The sequence below is a fragment of the Hetaerina americana genome, unplaced genomic scaffold (genome assembly GCF_022747635.1).
Source record: "Hetaerina americana unplaced genomic scaffold, ioHetAmer1.1.p SCAF_23, whole genome shotgun sequence".
In the NCBI taxonomy this organism is placed as follows: domain Eukaryota; kingdom Metazoa; phylum Arthropoda; class Insecta; order Odonata; family Calopterygidae; genus Hetaerina; species Hetaerina americana.
In genome coordinates this window covers 4,589,617-4,611,279 of record NW_027286797.1, presented here as the reverse complement: position 1 = coordinate 4,611,279, position 21,663 = coordinate 4,589,617, and the positions used below count along the sequence as shown (strand labels likewise).

The following is a 21,663-nucleotide window of genomic DNA, read 5'->3' as shown; positions in this document are numbered from 1 at the left end:
ATGTTTTCATTAAGATTAGGCTAATGCCAACACCGGGTTTCCCTCCACCCTTCATCCTCTCCTGTCCATCACTAATGGTGCAAATGACCTTAGCAGTCGGTCGCCTCCCCTAAATACTACTACTATTTATTCATCATTCAAGCCATGACTTACCTTTGATATGGTCATGTTATATATTAATGAAATTTTGAGAAGTCTTTGGAAGCTATTTCATGAGATGGTGCTACTTTATGTCCGTTATGTCATGCATTTCATTCTATGATGTAATTATTTCTAAAAATGGCATCGAAAAGCACACACAGTCTTTAAATGAACTTATGAGAGAAACAAAATTTACCCTTTTCCCCAGATTTATTTGTAACGTACCTTTTGTATGTACATTCTCCCAAGTGTGATCTCAAAAGTGATTTATGGTGTCATCCTGAAGTAAACTTATCTGATTCTTCCTTCATCAGCTCTGAGTGTGAACTGCAGCAAAAAGGCTTGAGGGCTGTCCCTACTCAGCCTCTGACACAATGACCCTTAAAATCTTTGATGGTGGACTGTGAAGTCACCCTGAATGGGGAACGTGCAGGCATTAAACAAGATGTTGCCCATATAATCACCTCCCATCTTGACAACCGAGACCGTTCCCACCTCGAGATAGTGAACCTACAATATAACAATGTGTTAAGATCCATCAAGCAGGGAAGAGAAAAAGAAAACCTGATCATCTCTAAAGCAGATAAAGATAGCATGATAATCTTAAACAAATCTTCTTATATTGAAAATTATGGCAATGTTTTGACAGATAACTCCTTTGTGATCCTCCTCCGTGGCCCAACTGGTAGGTTCCAAAAAAGTCTAAAAGTATCTTTATCCACATGCTCAATTGTTCTCAGAAAATGAAAAGAAGAAACTATTACAAATATATCCTCTACCTCCTAGATTTTATGGCCTCCTGAAAATTCATTAGGATGGAACACCTGTTTGCCCATTGGTATCATGCATAGGCTCACCATCATACAAATTAGCCTCCAAACTGAATACCATCTTTAGACAATCGACTAGATTTTCAGCAAAATATAGTGTTAAGAATTCCATCACTTAACACATAATCTTCACCATCTCTCTTTGCCTCCCAACTCCAAACTAGTTTCCTTAGACGTAAAAAATTTATTTACTTCTGTGCCCATTCAAAAACTTTGCTACTCACCAAGGATTTACTGAGAGACCCTGACATAACCCTGTGTTTACGAAAGAACTCCATCTGTGCATGGAACTGTGTGCCAACCGGAACTATTTTTTATTCAATAAGTTCTACCATCAAACAAATGAATTAGCAATGGGATTTCCTCTGTCCCACTCCATTAGAAGAAATGTTTATGGACTATTTAGAATCATAATTATTTAACTCTGGCTATCTTATCCTAACTAATATTTTCTACTGGTATCGCTATCTGGACAATGTCATCTGCTGTTAGACTGGGAGTATAAGACAATTAGACGGTTTACTCAGTTTTTTATATGCTCAACACCCCAAAGTTAAGTTTACCATGGGAATCTATTCTGGGAAAGAGTTGAACTTTCTTGACCTTAACATATCCATCATAGATGATAAACATAGTTTTCTAATATACAGGAAACCATGTTACAGTGATGTGATCATCCCAGCCGATTCCTGTCCCCCTACGAACCAGAAACCGTCAGTCTTTCATTCATTTAAACATCCAACTTGTTAATTTACCCCTAACTATAAAAAATTTCACCCATGAGCTGGACACTATAAAATAAACAGTAGTATCCAATTGCTATGATGTAAATATTGTCACCAATCATTTAAAGAAAAATTACAATTTAAAGCTATTTCACAGTTATGCTCTCACTGTCCAACACAAGAAAAGCCCAAAAAGTGGTGTTGTCTATTGTTTGTGGGTGATCTTTCTAATAAGATTGCCCGAAAATGTAATAAAATAAAATTCAATATCTCATTTCATAATCCGGATGCTATCGGAAAAATCCTTTGCCCCAACAAAGACAAATTAGAATCCCTTTTACAATGCGGCATTTGCAAGGTGAAGTGTGATTCCTGTGATATGTGCTACATAGGCCTTACTGGAAGAAGTTTCAAAACCAGAATAAAAGAGCATGAAAGCATGAAATAAAAGCATGCATGCTGAAGGACTATTGAAGAAACATCACTCATAGCTAAGCATCTACTACAATTATCCCAATCTTGTAAATTTAATCTGGAAATTATACACTACGAAAACAAGGGCAAAAGACTTGATATCTTAGAGCTACTTGAAATTGTAAAATTAAATATGAATGATCCGTTAAACGGCAATATTTTTGTAAACCACTCTCCTCTCCTTAGAATCCCGTTTCTACAGTAAAAAGTGAAACTCTCTCTCTCCTGTTGACTCCACTATTCGTGTATTTTCCCACCCAACCACCCTACCACCCTCCACTCTCAATGTGCATCCAACAGCCCTTCCTGATAATGTCCTACTTAGAATCACTTATACCTCATCCCTCAGCCTGCCTCCAACCCTTCGACGCCTCCCTCCCGCTTAACCCTTCTTCATTCTTCCCTCCTTCCTACCACCAGGACACCAGCTACCTGCCACCATCCTCTCAAATAATGACCACAAGTCCTTCAACTCCCCCCCCCTTTTTCCCTCAATTTCTTTAGTTTCTCTGTTTCTTTAGGTTTTCCATATTTCCCGTCTTTGTCCCCGCCTTCCTCACTCCTCACTCTTTTCTCCCCCCCCTCCTTCCTCAGACAGGCATAAATATGATGTATCACATGTTGAATCTTGTCTTGCCCCTGAAGATGGTTCGATGAACTGAAATGCGTTTTACGTTACAAATAAATCTGTGGGAAAGTGCAAATTTTTTTTTTCTCATCATGACAAACTTCCACTACATCTCGCCTGAATCCGTTGAATAACATATTTATATGAACTGATTTACTTGGCGTTGCATCTAAATTTAAGAGGTACAAATTATTTTGTTTTCTTTTTTTAATTGATTTATTTATTTTTACCCTGCAGAATAATGCCTTTCCACTCCGGAAACCTGTGCCATTGCGTCCAAGAAAATCCCACCTGACATTTTTGTCTCCATCTGGTGCTCGAGCAGTATCATTTTCAACAAATGACAGTATCCTTTACTTTGTTTAGTCGTCTTTTATTGATGACGACCAAGGTTGACTAAAATAATTTTAATATACATATTAACAGGGTAGGTCCCTTTTCTTAAAACGAAAGAATAACATGTTAAATATGGAACACATTGAAAAGTAAACTCCTTTTAAACCAAAGGTAAGAACGTAAAGGTTAGGCAAAGAAAAGGTATAAAATATAAAACAAATGGCTATCAAACAAATAATATCGTCTAATGAAAAGAATTTGTCTTAGATCATACATATGACATAAAATATATCAACAGATAAATCTATTTTCAATTTTCCTGACAAAATTATTTGTATGCCATTGAATACAATCAGTATTATTAATATACTGATATTTAGTCGTATGTTATGCAGTAGGGAAATCTTTACCTTATCTGCTGTGCAACAGCATCTAAATAGGAAATGAGATCTTTGTTGTACTCTAGACAGTTGGGAATTCATTTGACAAACTTTTGATTAGCCCTAAAAATGCTTCTCTAAATACTAATGTAGTTTCTGAGGCATTGTAGAAGTGAATCATTCCTGAACAATCCACTTCTTATGAAGCAATGTATGATTTGCAGATACCAATCCTTTTTCAATAATGCATAAATTTAGCCAACTTGATATAATTTTTATCTTTTATTGACTTGCTTCAACTTTAATCTGTTAATGTTAATGGCACTGAGGGGTTTATTTTCCTAACAATAGTGCCCGATGCCATTTGCGTAAGGATGCCATTATGGCATTGGCTACATGAAATGGAACCAGAAATTATTCCGTAAAAGGTGCCGGTGCCATTTCTGAATGCTAATCTGGATGCTGGATGGATTGAGTGTCGGGATGTGGAGCCCATGACATAATGGCATCGCTGAAATAGCATTGACAAGTGCATTGCTTTGTGGTAGTGATTTGTCAAAATCTTCATGCAGAACACAATGTAAACATGAGATTTGAAGCGAATTCAGAGATTAATGTGGCTGATTTTTATTCACTGGCTACATACTTGAAAATATGAGTTTTAATAATTCTAAATAGAAGCCTATGAGATCAATCAAATCATTTCGTAGTGTTTGATGAAGATTTAGTCAGTTTTTTAGTTCTCTATGAATATTGAAGACTGTGATTGTGGGGAGAACGTTAGTTAGGTAAGTGAGAAAAAGGCAAAGAAAAGAATTGGGAAGTCCGACGAAATGAATGAAGTATGTGCTATTAAAGAGGGGCTTATTGTTGTGTTGTATGTCAGGTTATTTTGGTAGAAGAGGCAAGTGAATATTCTCATCATCAAGCAGTTTTATACTGTTTTCTAGGCAGTGTCTATCCAGAAACTCTACCTTAACTGTTGGATTATCAAACAATAACGATCGTAACACTGTATAACTATATACCCATGCCAGCAATTTGAGGCATACCTCAGATTTCACCAATCTGCAACTTCAAACTCGTAAATGAGCTTATTGAAGAAATTCGATAAGTTCCAAATTGCAATGTTGTCACTACATAAGATTATTTGACAATCATTAATTTTTAAAAATTAGTTTTCGTTATTGGACGAAATGTAGCCATATAACGTAATCATTTGATATTTCTGTGGAGTGAATTTTGAATTAATTAATGTTTGATAAATTTAACAAAATAGCATTTTGTACAAAAGCCACTTCTGCTCGAACAATGATTTATGGTTGGAGATTGTGTACCTGCGAGTTGTTTGGTAGCACATTCGAGCCAGAAAGCTAGTCTTTAACTTTTAGAACGGTAATAATAGTATTTATATTGCTCACTGGTCATGAATATCATGTAGGTCAGAAAGTACAAATAAAAGTACAAAATACGAGTGCATTTCAATGTTATGAGCATATTTGAGAAAGAACGCATACATTAGAGTATGCAGTAAAAATACAATGTACTACGTACAATTGCTTGTCATTTAAAAATCAATTTCATGAATAATAACATTTCATTAGAAGGTTCTTGAGTTTCGATTTGAAAGAAAATTACTCACCTCCACGGTTTTTTAAAGTTGATTTTCCTTTTAATGCGATTCCGTATTCGAATCTTATTTATTTAATGACTTGTGGCATGAGTGATGTTTGCAGAGGTAAATGGATGAGTACGGCTACAAAATATGCCAAAGATTTCTTGTTTCAAATTTCATATCAGACTCTATTACCTTCCATAAACTATCCATGATATGAAAATGATAAGTATTAGTAAAATGCTAGGTAAATATTATTTATATGACTTTAAAAAATGAACTTGCGAATATGTAAATCAAACTATTCCATGACCATAAATTATCCGTACCTGCTGTATTTCCGATTGCTTTAAATCATTTCAACCTATGCCGTTGATTGAAAGAAAACCTTTTTCTTTTGTCAACCTTCAATCAAGTTGTAGCGTCACTTAGAAGGCAATGACTTAACTCTTCATTAATTCTTTTGTGGCATTGGTCGTAACTGATGCCGTTTACTGATGCTATCTTGATGCCAGTTGAAGAACAGCGTTGGGCGACTTACAAGTTAGGGAATAACTCCTCAAGAATATAAGATCAATAGACTTGGCTCTGAAATTAATGATATTTGATTAATGTGACATTGCATCTTAATGTTGCATTATTTAATTTCAACTTGGCATCATCATTATCAGATGACACGTGCTTTGAAATTAATTTGTATACAGAAGATGTTAACAGAAATGGTTGCATCATTTTTCTCAATATGCACTGTAATCTGTTACAGTAGAATCTCTGTTAACAATATGAATTGGTTCTGTGCTATTGTTAAGGGAAATTAAGAATGAAGAAATTAAAGAAACAAGAAATGAATTATTAAATCAGAATATGAAATACATGCTTAAGTCTCATTTCAATTTAAGATGATGAGAAACTCACCTATTTCAAGGTTAATAATGGAAGTATTGAGAGTCTCCAGAACTCTAGGCTTCTTTCAAGGCAGAAAACTGTTATGGATGCAATTGCATCGGTGGAATAATGTAAATGTTACTATGGTCATGGGAAGACAAAGGTGTTAATGAAATGAATTGCTGCTGTCACATTAGGAAGGACATGATGGAAATTGGTGTTACTGAAGAATGAGGAAGACTGATTGGATTGAGTAAATCAGCAACTTTAATAAAGGTTAGGAGAAGGGTGGAATATGTTGAAAATGCTGCGGTAAAAAAGAGAGATGAGCACATTGAACATACTATTTAGAAAAAGGCTATAAAAATGTGAAAATAAATAATGGGGAATGTAATAAAAAATTGGTCTCATGCTCTCTGAGAAGAGACCAGAATGGTGAAATGTAGCTAACTAACATTGATGTTGATAGGCTCTGAAGATGGTTGAGCAGGATGAGCACTAGCCTAACTATGGAATAATCAGTCATTAGTTGTATAGATCTTGATTTGGTGCATGTCCCTGGTAAGATTATGTTGTTGCTATAATTTTAACCATTTATTAATGGAACTGATATGTTGGAAGATCTCTCCTTGACAGTTTTAGACTCTCTCTCTCAATGTTATGATAGAAATTCAAGCATTTCCTATCTGGAGCAATGTTTTGAAGTTCTCAGTTGTATAGGCCATGGTTGCTTTGGTGTAGTCTTTAAGGTTAATAGCCTTGAAGATGGTAAACTTTATGCTATTAAGAAATCCAGAGAAAGATTTCGAAATACCATGGATAAGTAAGTTTTCCTCTATTAATGTTAGTGAAAGCAACTCATGCATAGTCTTTATTTATTACTAGAGTACAAATACTGTAATACTAATGAACAATCTTTTCCTCAGGAAGCGGAAACTGATAGAAGTTGAACGATTGGAGAGAATTCCAAAACATCCAAATTGTATTCAGATGTATCGAGCTTGGGAAGAGAATGGTTATCTCTTTTTACAGCTGGAGCTTTGTGAATTAAGCCTTGCTGAATATACATTGTCTCATCATAAGATTCCTGAAAAAATGATATGGAACATACTAACGGATATTGCATTGGTAAGAGATGGCATTTTAAATGCTTTTTTAAATATCAGTTTGCTTTCCAGTATGCTCCCTTAAGTACTAGCTTAAAGCTTCACACTTGCACTCTTAAATATTTTGAGCTTTGAAGGTTATTATATTTCTAAAAGGCTAAATAATGGGTTTCCTACGCACTCTTTTCCCGGGGTTAAGGGGCTGCTACCTGCTGATTTTTATTGTGCAAGGTTTGCATAAAATGTATCAGGAAAAGTTATGGAAAAATAGATTTTTCTACAATGCCTCATAGTACAACTCTTGTGCATCGACACACTTATGCCAGTGGCTTTTCCACGACTCGATGACTCCCTGGCGGGCGATTTCCGGAAGGCCCTTAAGGGTGTGCGTGCAAGCTCTGAATGGCACTTAGGGTCCCATGGTTTAGGCTTTCACAGTTGTCATCTCACAAAATGCTTAAAAAGCTGAAGTGACTGCAGCAGCATGGAGGATGCAGAAGAAGACTGAATTAGTTACAAGAGGAACTTGGAAAGATAGGGCAATGTTGAGGATGGAAAAATTAGAGAGTAAAAAGCAAGAGATGGAAAGAGGAAATATAGATGCTTCAGGGCTACATGAGGTGAGATGGGAGGTAATGGGGATTACTGGAGTGATAGTTATAGGGTAATATACAGTGGAGGGGACGAGAGCAAGCAAGTGCTTCCAATAATATTGAATAGAAAGATAGAAAGAAGTGTAGTCAATATAGAGCAAGCACCAGATAGATAATTACTATTAGAGGTAACAGTGGAACCGATGAACTTGGCCATTGTTCAGATATGCATGCGACCAAGCAATCAAGCTGTGGGGCAAATCAGATTCTTTTCTGATAAAAAAATTTCCACCATTGATTCAAAGATCAACCAGAAAAATGATCGCTGGCTCACCCACGATCCCGAGGATGTCCCGATTGTTGCACAAACAAAATTTCCAGCTAGTGTTCAAGTCCTAGGTGTTGTGTCCAGTGAGGGTGATATCATGCCGCCACGTTTCTTTGAAAAGAGATCATGAAAGAAGTCTATCTGCAAATTTTGAAGAATGTTGTGAAACCGTGGATAGTAACTGTGGCCTCGGGAAGACACCAATAAGACGAGGCACCCTAATGTCGCATCTCTGCGCACTGCTATTGTAGCTGCATTTGCGAATATGGGCAGCGCTGTTTCAAAGAGTGCGTGTGATCAATTCAGGACAAGATTGGAGGCGGTCATTGGAGCTGAAGGGGGTTACATTGAGTACTGTTACTCTTGACAGATACCACTACTTGTGTGTTAAAGGATTTTCATTTTCATTTGTATTTTTTGTAATAAATATGCTTCTAAACAAATGTTTCATTTGTCTGGATCCAAGCACTGTATCCTGGAAAGTCTCAAACCCGCCTGTATTAATTCATTAAATTAGATAAATAATTTCTTTTGCGGCTTTCGATAAACTCTTTTTGATATATTCCCATTGTTTTTGATAGAACTTAGCTCCTTTCCCTTCCGCATGATATTCTGTGCTGCCTGCTTACACTCCTGCCGTTTCAATTCAGTTAATACTTCTATATTCAATTTCCTAACCTCCATCCTCTGCTTTTTTGAATCAGATGCTATATTTCACAGTTACTAAATTGTAATTGGAGTCCGCTCCCGCGAAATTGATACCTTTCTGAGTCATGTGGCATTTTCCATGCATTCCTACTTCTTTTGTGGGGTCTAAACTAAGATTTGGTGATGACTAACCCCTGTCTCTTGCAGAACTCTATTGCTTCCCCCCATGGTTATTCCTCGTACCTAAACCATAGTCCCCTACCTCAACACCATCTCTTCCTTTGCCTAATATCACATTCCAATCCCCATCACTATCAAATCTTTCCCTGCAGGAATGCATTCTATTATATCCTCTGAACTGATTGCATACCCTATCAGTTTCTTCCTTCCTATAATTGCTTGGTGGCATGTATGCCTGAACAATGACCAAGTTCATCGGTTCTGCTATTACCTCTACTAGTAATTATCTATCTGGTACTAGCTCTATATTGACTACACTTCTTCCTACCTTTTTATTCAAGGTTATTGGAAGCACTGGCTTGCTCGCGTCCTCTCCACTGTATATTACTCTATAACTATCACTCCAGTAATCCCCACTATCCTTCCATCTCACCTCATGTAGCCCTGAAGCATCTATATTTCCTCTTTCCATCTCTTGCTTTATATTCTCTAATTTTTCCATCCTCAACATTGTCCTAAATTTCCAAGATACTCTTCTAACTAATCCAGTCTACTTCTGCTTCCCCTATGCTGCTGCTGTCATTTTTGCTTTTCAAGCATTTTATCAGATGACGACTGGAAGCCTTGCCTCTCCCGCTGCTGGGTATGACACACGCCTGATTCGGCCAAGTCCCGAAGTTGCCAGGACTGATTTTCTCTGTACTATCCATCATAAAAATTTTGTGATTAACAGTACATACATACATGGTATTTCTCTGGATTAACGTGGAGTCCATAGACATTTAACCTAAAGTATTTTAAGTTTGTCATAAAAGCAAAGAAAATAGTTGCTTTTAATACAGATTTGGATACCATGAAAATAATAACAGAAAATAAGCATTGCATGAAATAAGATGATAATAACCGCATTGGATTTTAAGTGGGAAAATTATCTTACAAAATTGCATTTAGAGTAGAATTCATGATTTATGGTTCTGAACATAGAAAAAAGTCAGCTGAAAGGCATTTTGGCTCAGTGATGACGAATATCTTGGATTTTACGATGAATAAATATTGATTTTTGATTGATTGATATTGCGTGTATCTGCTTCTTTTTTAATGCAACAATTCATTTGTCTTCATATTTAGTATTAACATCAAAATACTTTGATCTTTTCTGGCATATGCCAGTATTTTTCATTCATTCTAACCTGAAAAACCTCGGTGAGTCTTGTGTGCCTTATATAGTACACACACACACACATATAAGACACAGTGTGTCTTATGGGAAATATGGTAAAAAATCAAAGAATTCAGTTTTTGGTTCTTAACAATTGATGTTTGATGTTCGAACAAATTCTGAGATTTCTGCCAATTTGATAGTTGAATTGATGTGGAATAATCTGTTTGTAATTTATTTGTTTTTAACTTTGGATCACTTATGGTTGCCTGTGTACTGTGCACCTACAGACTGACTGCTGATTAGGCCCCACTCAAGCTTGTCAATTCATTTAAGATAGAATCAAGTGTCCATGACATCAAACCACTAGCACTTAGAGCATTAACTATTATCAGTTACAGCATGTATCCACAATCCTTTACAATGCATAAATATTATGAGAATTGCTTGTTAAATGGTAACTTTCAGGTGTTAAATGCTCAATTTATGTCAATATGGCATTTGGTGATATGAGTGATTGTTGCTTTGATGCAGTTTCCTGGCACATTACAAATAATATTTCCACACTCTCATTGAAGGGTGTGTCTATATATATATGAATTTGCAGTTTTGATGTGAATCTTACCTGGTGCTTTATTTTCATTTGGCATTCGTATTCCTTGGGAGGATTTCATTAGCTTTTTTGTGTGAAGATTAAGTGTTGTTACTCATTTTTGTCTTTTTCCCTCATAGGCCCTAAGACATCTACATGACTTGGATATAATGCATCTCGATATCAAATTAGACAATATTCTAATGGCAAATGATGGTTCCTTTAAGTTGAGTGATTTTGGCATTTCATTAGACTGCTCACAGGTATGGGCTCATAAATATTACTATAAATTCTTTTTCCAGTTGAAATTCGTCAATAATATAGCCATGCATGCTATAGGATACTTCTTAAAATGAGCTGTAATTGCTAATATCCCTTATAATTAAGTTTATAATTCTAATATTTTAGTACATTATCCTATTGTATTAACATAGAACTTACCTAGACCCAGGGTTGATTACTGTGTTTATAGTTTTCTTACCTAGACAACGTAAGTAATTATTTTTTTCTCTTCTACAATAGATCTGTAAAGATTTTATGGATGGTGATCCTAGATACTTGGCTCCTGAAGTCTTGAATGAAAATTTTTCTAAGTCTGCAGATGTCTTCAGCTTAGGAATATCAATATATGAGCTGTCTTATGATGTGAATTTGCCACAAAGTGGAATGCTATGGCAAAATTTGAGAAAGGGTCAAATTCCTTGCCTTCGGATTGATAGTAAGTAATAGTATTAGATACATTAGTAAACTTTCTGTAATATGTATTAATAATTTTTAAATAACCATTGATAAGGTTCAAAGGAATGGTATATGGAAGGATTGCCGATTACTACTAAATGCCCACTTTATGATAACTGTATCCAGACCACATTTATTTGAATAAGACCTTTCAATTCTAAACAGGTACCATTATATGTATGAAAGGGCTTACCCTAATAAATTGTAGTTTATAGTGTATTGGTTGAATCTCGCCTGTAAAAGTTGATTTTTCTAAAGGTGTGTATGGTGTGGAAAGTATACTATATTGAAAAATTCTAGTGTTTTCAATAAAAATTGTACGACAGTTATTAAAATTTATGGTACCTAAGCAAACTGTTAACTTCTGGATGTTTACCAACATTTATGTCAATTAATGCCAATTAAAAAACCACCATTTATGTCAATAGCTTAACCAGAGAAGAGGCTTAATCCCGTATTTTGGGATGACTTGTCTTGAAATTGCCTATTACACTGCATGCTAAATAAGCATTTTAAAATCAAGAGTGACCTTCCATGAGTAGCAATGGTGTAGTACTTAAATTGCTGAAATACTATTATGTATTTGATAAAAATCTTAAACCACATATATATCATGGCACATAGTCATATCAATAGCTGGGTGATAGCATTATTGTAGTGGTTAGTGTGATATTTAGTGTGTTGTTCCAAATTCCCACAGAAATTTGAAGTGGCCTTTCAACATTAGCGATGGAGAGGTGAGGCATTGGCCACTCTCGTCGCTCCAACAGATTTTCTAGGTCTGTTCAAAACTTATCGCGAATTTCGTGTTTTTCAAAAATTATTTACTTATTCATGAATATCTATTTTGTCCCTCTCGAAGTATTCCCCATTAATGTAATTATTAATACCCTTTATAATTAAGTTTGTGGCAACATTTTTTCCTATCCTTGAAGCTCTAAAAAAAATCATTTTTGTGATCTTGTTCAGCTCCTCCTTCGATGCAGTCTTTTTTCATCAATTGTAGCAAGCGTCATCCTTTCATGGGCCTCTTCAGTTTTGGGAGCAAGATAAAGTCACTGGGGGCCAGGTCTGGGGATTACGATGGTTGCGGCATCATTAGTGTGTTGTTTTTGGCCAAAAATTCGCGCACAAGTAACGATGTGTGAGCAGGGGTGTTGTCATGGTGTGAAAGCCAATTTTTGTTGTTCCACAAATCTGGGCGTTTTTGGTGGATTACTTTGCAAAAATTGCGCATAACTTGCAGGTAATATTCCTAATTTACCGTTTTACCCTGTGGCAAGAACTCATGATGCACCACCAAACTTGGTGCACTTTTTTGGTCTTGGCTCGTGCTGCAGATTCCATTGGGATGATTGGGAGCTTGGGAGTTTCCACGTCATAACCATAAACCCATGATTTGTCACCAGTTATGACCCTCTGGAGCAAATTTGGGTCATTGCGGACAGAGTCCAACACCTCATTAGCAATGTTAATGCGCTGCTGTTTTTGGTCGAAATTGAACAATTTTGGTACAAATTTTGCGGCGACCCATGTCGTTCCCAAATCATTGGTAAAAATCGAATGTCTCGAGCCAATCGATGTGTTAAGGCCCTCAGCAACTTCTCTAATGGTGATTCAACTATTGGCCACACTATTTTCTTCACTTCATCAATGTTTCATCGGTCGTTGAAGTGCTCGGGCATCTGGCACGCTCTTCGTCGTTCACATCTTCTCTGCCCTCTGAGAACATTTTGTGCCACCGATAAACGTTGCTTTGGTCCAAGGTAGCTTCTCCATATGCCACAGTCAACAATTGCAATGCATCTGCACTCTAAATCCGTTTTTCATACAAAATTTGATTCTGATTGTTTGATCCATTTTATGGAACAGGCAAAAATCGACGACAAGCCAAAACACATCCAAGCAAAACAGCTTTCAACAATTAACAGAACATTCAAAATGGCCGAACTTTTTGGCATTAGTGAGAGACATAAGTACCAACATAATGCCACAAATAATCGAAAATCAAATATACGTAACCCGCTGAAATTCAAAATTCGTGATACTTTTTGAACAGACCTTGTGTTGCCCAGAATGCTCCCTTGTGGGATCCCAAAGCCCTGATCAAGAGGGATGATTCTTGGAGATGATGCCAGTGAGCCATATGGTTAATGCCTTGGCCAGGATCGTGTCATCATTAGTTGTTAGGGAAAACAGGTACATGAAGTGGCAGTCTTGTGGAGAAGAATAATGATTAATCTCCTCATCATCAATGGTATTCAACCCTTTCAGAAGTTGCCTCCATTTTTGTGGAAGGGCCTCACTAGTACTCTCAGAAGTTTCCAAAAACTCTACTGGCAAGCCATTGATGCCTGAAGTTATTTTTGGTTCAAGACATGCTTTGAAATGAACTGCTGTGATGTCTGCATCTCCTAAGTTATGGCTGCCCCCTGTGAGCTACCACAACTCCTCTGTGAGGTCCACGAACATAGTTGTGTCCATCGGGTGTGTCCTTGGCATGTTGGGTGGATGTCGGCATGCCATTCTCAGTCTCCAGTGGGCTAAGTGAATTGATAATGGTCTCATTCATGTGGCCATGCGTGCCAGATGTGTACCAGCATGGAATCACTGGCCACGATCTTCTTTTGATTGATTCTGGCAAGGCCCTGTTTACTTTTCCTCGCATACGCTTTGGCTTCCACCTTGAGGGTTTTCCAATACGAAGTGGTTTCGAGGTGGTTCAATTTTGCAGACTTTAACAGCTTCCTTAAAGAACTCGTTCTGTGGATTTTCCAGCAATTTATTCCAGAATGTCCAGTATGGTGGGCACTTCCATAGCTATTTTTCATCATGAAAGTGACTCGGAGAAAGGGAGAAGTGGTCTTGAATCAGGGAACAGACTTCAGTGATGACAATGTTTATTGGCCAAGAAAAATATGATCAACCCATGACACTATGCCTGAATCATAGGGAAAGAAAAATTAATTTCCTCTCTCCCTACTCCCAGTCTCATTCCATGCCTTTGGAAGTCCCTCTGCCCTCATGATATCGCACAAGGCACACAATACCCAATGCTCCCTTGATGCAAACCATCCTGCCATACCCTGGGGACAGTGTGCAGTTAAAATCTCACATGTCATCTGTTACTACCTCTTCCACCTCTCCTATATGGTGCAATGCTGCCATTGACCATTCAAAGACATTGCATGCACATGTCCTGCTGCTGTTTGGTAAATAGAAATTTACGGAGTGGTGGTAAGGCTTAGCTAGCCATCCCACTTCCATCCACCCTTCCTCTGAATACTTGCTCATGCGACGGGCAATGGAGGGAATTCCGAGTGACATGGTGCCCAGAGTCCCTTAATTTTAATCACAGTGCCTATGGTCGCCCCAGTCAGAGTGCTCACCATGCACGTATGTACTCCTCCCTGGAGTGATGGTGGCAAGATGTTGGTGCTCATCTCCATGGGAAGTACTCTCCAGCTGCCACATTTGCGGGAATGTGCCCATCTCTTGGTCTTCTCCTGGCTGAAAAATTCTTAAAATGAAAGCCCACGATAAAAGTTAGGTAAATAGATAAATAGGGTGAGCACAGGATAGGAGTACAGGAAGGCATCCAGTGGACAAATAAACAAGTGAGTTAAGGAATGAATCAGTGAGTGGGCAAATGAATGTGCAGATGAATGACTGGATAACTGAAAGGGATTGTATGAATGTTCAAGCTATGGAATAAGGGCAACTATGTGATTGGTGATAATTATAGCGAATAGGTAAATTTTAGTTTTCCTCCACCTAGGGCTAGGGTTTTAGTAATTGCCTTCAATATTATGTTGAGGAATTAGGTGTAGGAAGAGACTATTATGTCCCCATCTCGCCCCAATAAAATCATTAAATACATTTTTTAAATATAATGGGATTAAACAATGGGATTATATAACTCCCATTATATTTATACGGCCATAGTTATCGTTCGCTTTGTACACATTTTTTACATAAAAATATTTCAGTGAGGTTCAAACTCTATAGTGACTTGTTAGTGAAAATATGTTAAGTTTAGTATTTGATGGTCTTAATTGGAATAGCTGAAGATAAATTCAGAAAATTAGCATCTTATTATGAAGTAGTAGAAACGTAGTTAGTGGATGTGAGTAAGGACCAAAAGCATAGAAAATAATAATATAAAGAAGGAAAACAATGAGTATCCAATTGTGGCATAACAAATCAATACTTACCCAAAGACTTGTTTTGACAATAAAATTTCAATGCTTTCATATAAGACAGCAATCATGGGAATCAAGCTAAAAAACACAGTAATCGACCCGAATGTCGGTTTGGTAGGTGATGATAGAGCTCACTAAGCCCTACTACATGTGAAATCCACCCATTAGGGTTGGGGGGCCAGTTCCTTTCCCTGTCTTGCATCTAGCTAAAGATACCAAAAAATTTTATCAATAAAAACACAACACCAAAAAATCTTAATCAAAACAAACTTTTTTGTTTACCTGTAGCTCATAGGCTGAAAAATATCCACCGACTGCCATCTAGATGACTGGGCATAACTTAAATTAGAAGCCGAATGTTTCTTCTATTTCTTAGACCATAAAATATGTTTACAACTTCTTCATAAACTAAAAGTGACAAACCAGGTTTGCATTAAAATATGCTAGTATTTAAATTTGATTGCCATTTATCATTAGTAATCTTAAATTTTGAAAATATTGCAGTATTATTGAGACAGAACAAATGTTGTTGCAGTGGAACTATGCTTAATGAGCATAATTCATTCCAGAATGTTACTCATAATGCAAAACAGTTCTTTCCGAATAAATTAATGTAAAAGATGATGGTGCGTTCCATGCTTAAAAAAATTATGTAAAGAAAATTATTTATACATATTTTAGGATTGTGAATAACCTTATCTTTCCTTTCAGAATGAACCAATTCAATTTGCCCTAAACTGATCACATTTACAATGCAACAATTTCAAAGTGTAAAAATCATTTGCCATGGTGAATGATTTTCAGCCTTTGAAATTGTTGCATTGTAATATGCATTAGGGGATGACTTTCTTAACCCTTCAAGCCAATATTGGTTTTTAAATGCTTGGGTGTTACTCGCGGTATTTAATTTTTCTTAAATATCTGTGTGTGTAGCATCGCAGAAAATAATTTATATCTTGTTAAATATTATTTTTAAATTAAAGAAAATTAACTTTTTGTTAAATAGCATGTTCTATTTAGTAAAAATTTTACTTCTGCAATATTTCATGTTTTCACCTCTTCATTCGCGTTTAAGTTTCTAACCTCCGTTCTAAAAGTTCAGTTTTGTGTGATATAATTTGAAACAATCCTCTAAACATAGGCCTGCCTTGCAGTCGGAGCACCAGTATCCTGTATTCCTCCTTTTACCTCATGCGGAGCACACCTTACATCTTCTTTGGGGCCTGGACTTCTTCCCGGTTGGCGGTACCTTTTCAACGAAGTGCCTCTCGATGAAACTTCCTTACCTGACTTGCATTATCAGATCCAATTCTCACTTCACTTTCTCCATCCAAATCTTTCAATAAATTTTCTATTTCATCTTCACTCTCAAAAAAAGCTTATCCCTCTTGGAATCCATTAGAAGCCATGCACAAGGCTTTTTTACTTCTCTTTCTCCAGAAAGAAATCTAACAACTGAGACTAGACAGTGGTGAGGCCTTTGGCTCTCGCCACTATTATGACAAAACAAAAAGAAAGAATGAAGCATGAATTGTTCCAGAGAAATTTGATATGGAGATCATATCAAGCAGTATAGAAAAACAGAACGTGAGGACAAAGCGTAAATGCAAAGTACTCTCTAATCTCCTAAGGGCTGACCTGCTAGATTTATCTTCCTTATATCTTCCTTCCTTGTTAGTTCCCTTCCTTTTCATGTAGTCAAAACAGAACGATTAGCAAGACTCATTATCTAAGAGGCCAAGGGCATCAATAGATTAAAAGAAAATCAATGGCACCAAAGAAAAAAATACAGAACCAAGAGAGCAGAGTAGAGCATATGGCATATGTCGATCCTCAAATGAGGCCTGCTGACTGTGATGTACGATGTACTGAGAACCACACTGAGGGGTTAAAAGTTAGTTACGGCATCTCCTGCAGTTTCTTAGAATAAATTACATTTAGCCATCTCTTCTGGACTTTTCATTCCCTTGAAGACTCATGGAGTTTCTGAAAGGTAAACCAGCAGAGGTTTAATTTTAAATCCCTGCTTCCATTGTCACAAAGAGACAGGGTGAGAGAATATTTCTTTCACTTGTGGCCAGGCAACGTATTATGTTTGCACACCTACACAGCAGTGTGCTCTACTGTTATATAGCTCACTTTGGCATCTTTTTCTAGAACAGACCTGCCTCATCACAATTAAAAACTTGTTGCAAAATGTAATCCCCAAAAATCTATGGCCTTCTAGAAGTTGCTCATGAAGTTCTTTGCTGTCTTTGTGCCAGAGCTCACTGCTTCACTGCACCTCACAGCATGGTGGATGCCCGTTCCTCCCCTAAATCTCTCAAACCACCCTTTGCTTTCTGCAACTACTTCTTTGGTGGCTGATAACCCTGACATCTTCTTAAGGAGGTTGGCGAAAATCACTTTCACCTTCTTAAAAATTATATTTTCATAATAGTGTCACCTTGCTATTCATTTTTGTTTTTATCCATTAGAAAATCAACTTTTCAACAACATTGAGAACATGTTACCATTGCTGAGATACTTTTGTCCCTCCCCATGAGGCAAGCATCTGTCTCCTTAATCTTGGCCTTGTTCTTGAGGATGGTGAGAATGGTTGATATTGGCCGATTGCATGTGCATGCTTGATCAGACCCACTCACGCTTCATTCTCATTCAGTCATGTTTCTTTCCATGGTAATTTTAATTCTCCTATGGCTGTCTTCTTGTGGTTTTTTCTTTGGTGACACTTTTGCAAGGTTATTAAACTTTCCGCAAAAAATCGTAAATAATATGTCTGACTACAAGTTTGGAAAAAGGTGTGATCACTTGTGACTCTGTGATGCAAGTGGAATGAGTACTAGAGACTGAAGCAGCAGAAGTGCAACCAATATGGGAATTCCTTTCTCCTTATCTCTTGTAGTGAAGCGTCACCTCTTTAGGGAGTAATTTTTAAGAAAATATGTTTTACTCATTATTATTCCTTATGTAAGGTGCTCATTAAGCAAGGTTCCACTCTATTAGATATGTGGGTCCTTTAGTAACTCCCTAGAAAAAATTAGAAAAACAAATAATTTTTAGTAGATTTTTTTATTTTCTGCGTAAGCTCCTCTCAGTGGTGTATGTTTTTCCCAGCATTTCTCCAATGGTTTTAAGCCAACCAAAAATTAGGATTTTGGAGGGTCCACAAAATAGGAATCTGTGTTGGCAATTCTCATTCGAATTGAATTGTTTTCCACCTAGCACTTTTTTCAGATTCGGAAATAAAAAATAATCACTCTGGTCAAATCTGGTGATTACGGTGGGTGTTGTAATAATTGGGATGTTATTCCTCAATTTTTGCCATTGAAACTGCGAAGGTGTGCATTACAGCCGTGCATTGCCTTGATGAAATAGAATCTTCAACCCGAAGGTTGGTTTGCTGGGTGACGGTAGAGTTCATCCAGTACTGAGCCCTATACTGCATGTGAAATCCACACAAGGGTAAGGGGGCCAGTTCCTTTCGCTCTGCCAGTTATGGTTGTCCAGGAAGATCTGCTACCCGAAAATCTTAATTGACAACAGTGATCATCTGATGAAAGAGGAATGTATTGCAAATGTTGTTGTAAGATTTCTCTGTAATGCCTGTAGGTCTGCCAAATATTTTTATTAATATGTTCCTTCAAAGAATAGCCATCTATGAGAACACCATTATCATTTTTATTCCATGTTGAAGGATCATACTACATGCCTTCCATTCCATTTGAGTTTTCAACTGCCCTGAGTGCTTTTTGGCACACATCTCCAGGGGCGTATGCTATCACAGTCAAGAGGCTCTCAAACCTTGGTGTGGAAGACAAGACATTTTGGTAATATTTCCAATACTATCGGGAAAAACTACACATTCTATACATGATAGTTGAGGAACAAAGTGTGCCTTCTTCTAGAAAGATGAAAACTGAATGCAGAATCTACCATCCATAATCTCTAATTAACAATTATTGTATTCTGAGAGAGAATATGATGAATGGTGTCTCCAACCTTTTTATTTAACAAATGTGCACTTGTTGGCAATATTCTCATTGTCTCTTTGCTGTAATTTAGGCTAAGAATCACTGTATTTCCCTGCCCCTAAGACTCTTTTTTTTACTCCAAACTGTGCTCTAAAACTTGTATGTAATGGGCAGGGGGTATGTGAGTATAACTTCGGCCAATAATTGCCATCATTTCACTATTAAAATATTCACTCTTTAAGTATTCTTCCTATCATCAGGCATAGAAAATGATTGCCTTGATCACAAATTTTGATATTATCACTGTTTTGAGTCAGTAGTGAGCAACCAAATTTAAATATTTTGCTGAAAGTACTCCCGAAAAATTCTCAAATAGATCTTAAATTCATGGTGCTACTTTCATCTCACATGTTGTGCTACCACTAAACTTAATGCAAGTAGGAGTAATGGGGACGTCGCCCCTGTGCTAATACATACGCACATTGTATTTCTCCCAAATAACTCAGTGTGTCCAGGCATTCAAACTTAAGTAGTATGGGAGTGTCATAAAGGCATAGAAAATGGTGTTTTTAATACAAATTTTGATAGTATCAAATTAATGATAGAAACTATGCATCACATGAAAAGTTAAAATGATAATTATCTCATTGGTCCTATAGAGAGAAGATTGTTTTACCGTATTACATTGAAACTTGAAGTTTTGAATTGCGCCTCAGAATGTGCAAACAAAGGAGCTGAAAGGTGCTTTGGTCGACCTACAACTAATAAGATGATACGGGAATAGATGGGGCGGAAGGTGGATTTAGTAAATGAATGCAGATGTTAGTACAAAAATTTATGCACATGTCCTCCCAAATGGTCGATGCTTCCACTGAAGCTGCCGCATAAATACCAAAGAAAGGTGATAAAATCCCAACTCATGGAATCGCACCTGCAGGAAGAATGAAATGACCATTGCTTTGTAGCTGCAGTGTGCTACATGGAAGTGAAGATGGCATTGTGTAAGAGGAAAGTGATAACCCCAGTGAAAATATCTGCGGAAATGATTTAGCAGTGGTGGTGCCAAATGTCTGGAAATTACAGGGCGCATTCCAAAAGTAAAGTAATTGAATTTCCTGCGCTTCTCCTATTGGTCGGAGTGGGGTCAAACCATTTGGAGTGGGTGGAGGGGACACTAAGTTTTGCCATCGAACCGGTCTCAGTGCTCTTCAGGCTGTGGAAACAGCAGCTGTGCAGGATGAATGGGCAGTGACAAATATTTAACTGCTTACTTTTTCAATGTAACAATTCAGTTTTCTTTGTATGGAGTGTTAACATCAAAGATACTACGATCCATTTCTGTCTTATCTGAGTATTTTCGTTAAATTGTAGACTGCAGAAGCAGGGGGCATCTTATGCGTTGGTGCGGCTTTTGGACTGGGAATACTACTCTCTCCAATAGATGTGCTAACTGAGGCCATAAAAACTTAATTTTGCCCAATTTAGTTTACATCAATTTTTCCCCTTTTCAAATTACTCTCCATTCATTGCCATGCACTTATTCCATCTTCTTTTCCACTGTTTAAAGCACCCTTGGAAGTCCTCCTTGGCAGTTAGGGTTTTTTGTTTTCTCGCTGTTGTTTCTTGGTTTATTGTGTCTACATCTTCCCAGTGATGCCACATTTTTGCATTTTGGGAATGGGAAAATGTTGCAGGGGGCGAGGAAGGAGGATGATCGAGGATGGTGATTGAATTTATTGCCAGGAACTGGCGAGCAATCATTGCTGAGTGTGCAGGTCCATTGTCATTGTGAAGGATCCATCTGTCATGTTCGGTTAAAATAGCATGCCCTGTTGATTTTCCTTAGGTCAGTTCATCAGCTATCATTCGGACAGTTTTTGGTAAGGACAAGGGACCCCACACGATCAATGTTGCCGTCAACACGGGTGGTTGAAGGTCGTCCCGGTCTTGCATTATCCATGGCGTCTTGTCGGCCATCTTTAAAAAGCTCAACCCACTTGAAAATGGATGTTTTCTTCAGAGCTTTATCGCCGTAAACAGCTGTCTACATTTCAGTAATTTCTTGATAACTTTTTCCTCACTTCACTAAAAAACTTGATGTTGATTCGTTGCTCCGTGATTTTGTCAAT

General features: G+C 37.2%; 1 protein-coding gene across 1 annotated transcript in view; it reads left to right on the top strand.

Annotated features, from left to right (window-relative positions):
- Window positions 1-21,663, top strand: part of Myt1 (protein kinase, membrane associated tyrosine/threonine 1) — a 41,914-nt gene that overhangs the window by 3,418 nt on the left and 16,833 nt on the right. Inside the window, exons 2-6 of the mRNA XM_071586539.1 lie at window positions 3,036-3,144; window positions 6,657-6,837; window positions 6,941-7,142; window positions 10,761-10,883; window positions 11,143-11,338. Coding sequence (XP_071442640.1) covers window positions 3,036-3,144; window positions 6,657-6,837; window positions 6,941-7,142; window positions 10,761-10,883; window positions 11,143-11,338 — 811 coding nt within the window. The remainder of the gene's footprint in view (window positions 1-3,035; window positions 3,145-6,656; window positions 6,838-6,940; window positions 7,143-10,760; window positions 10,884-11,142; window positions 11,339-21,663) is intronic.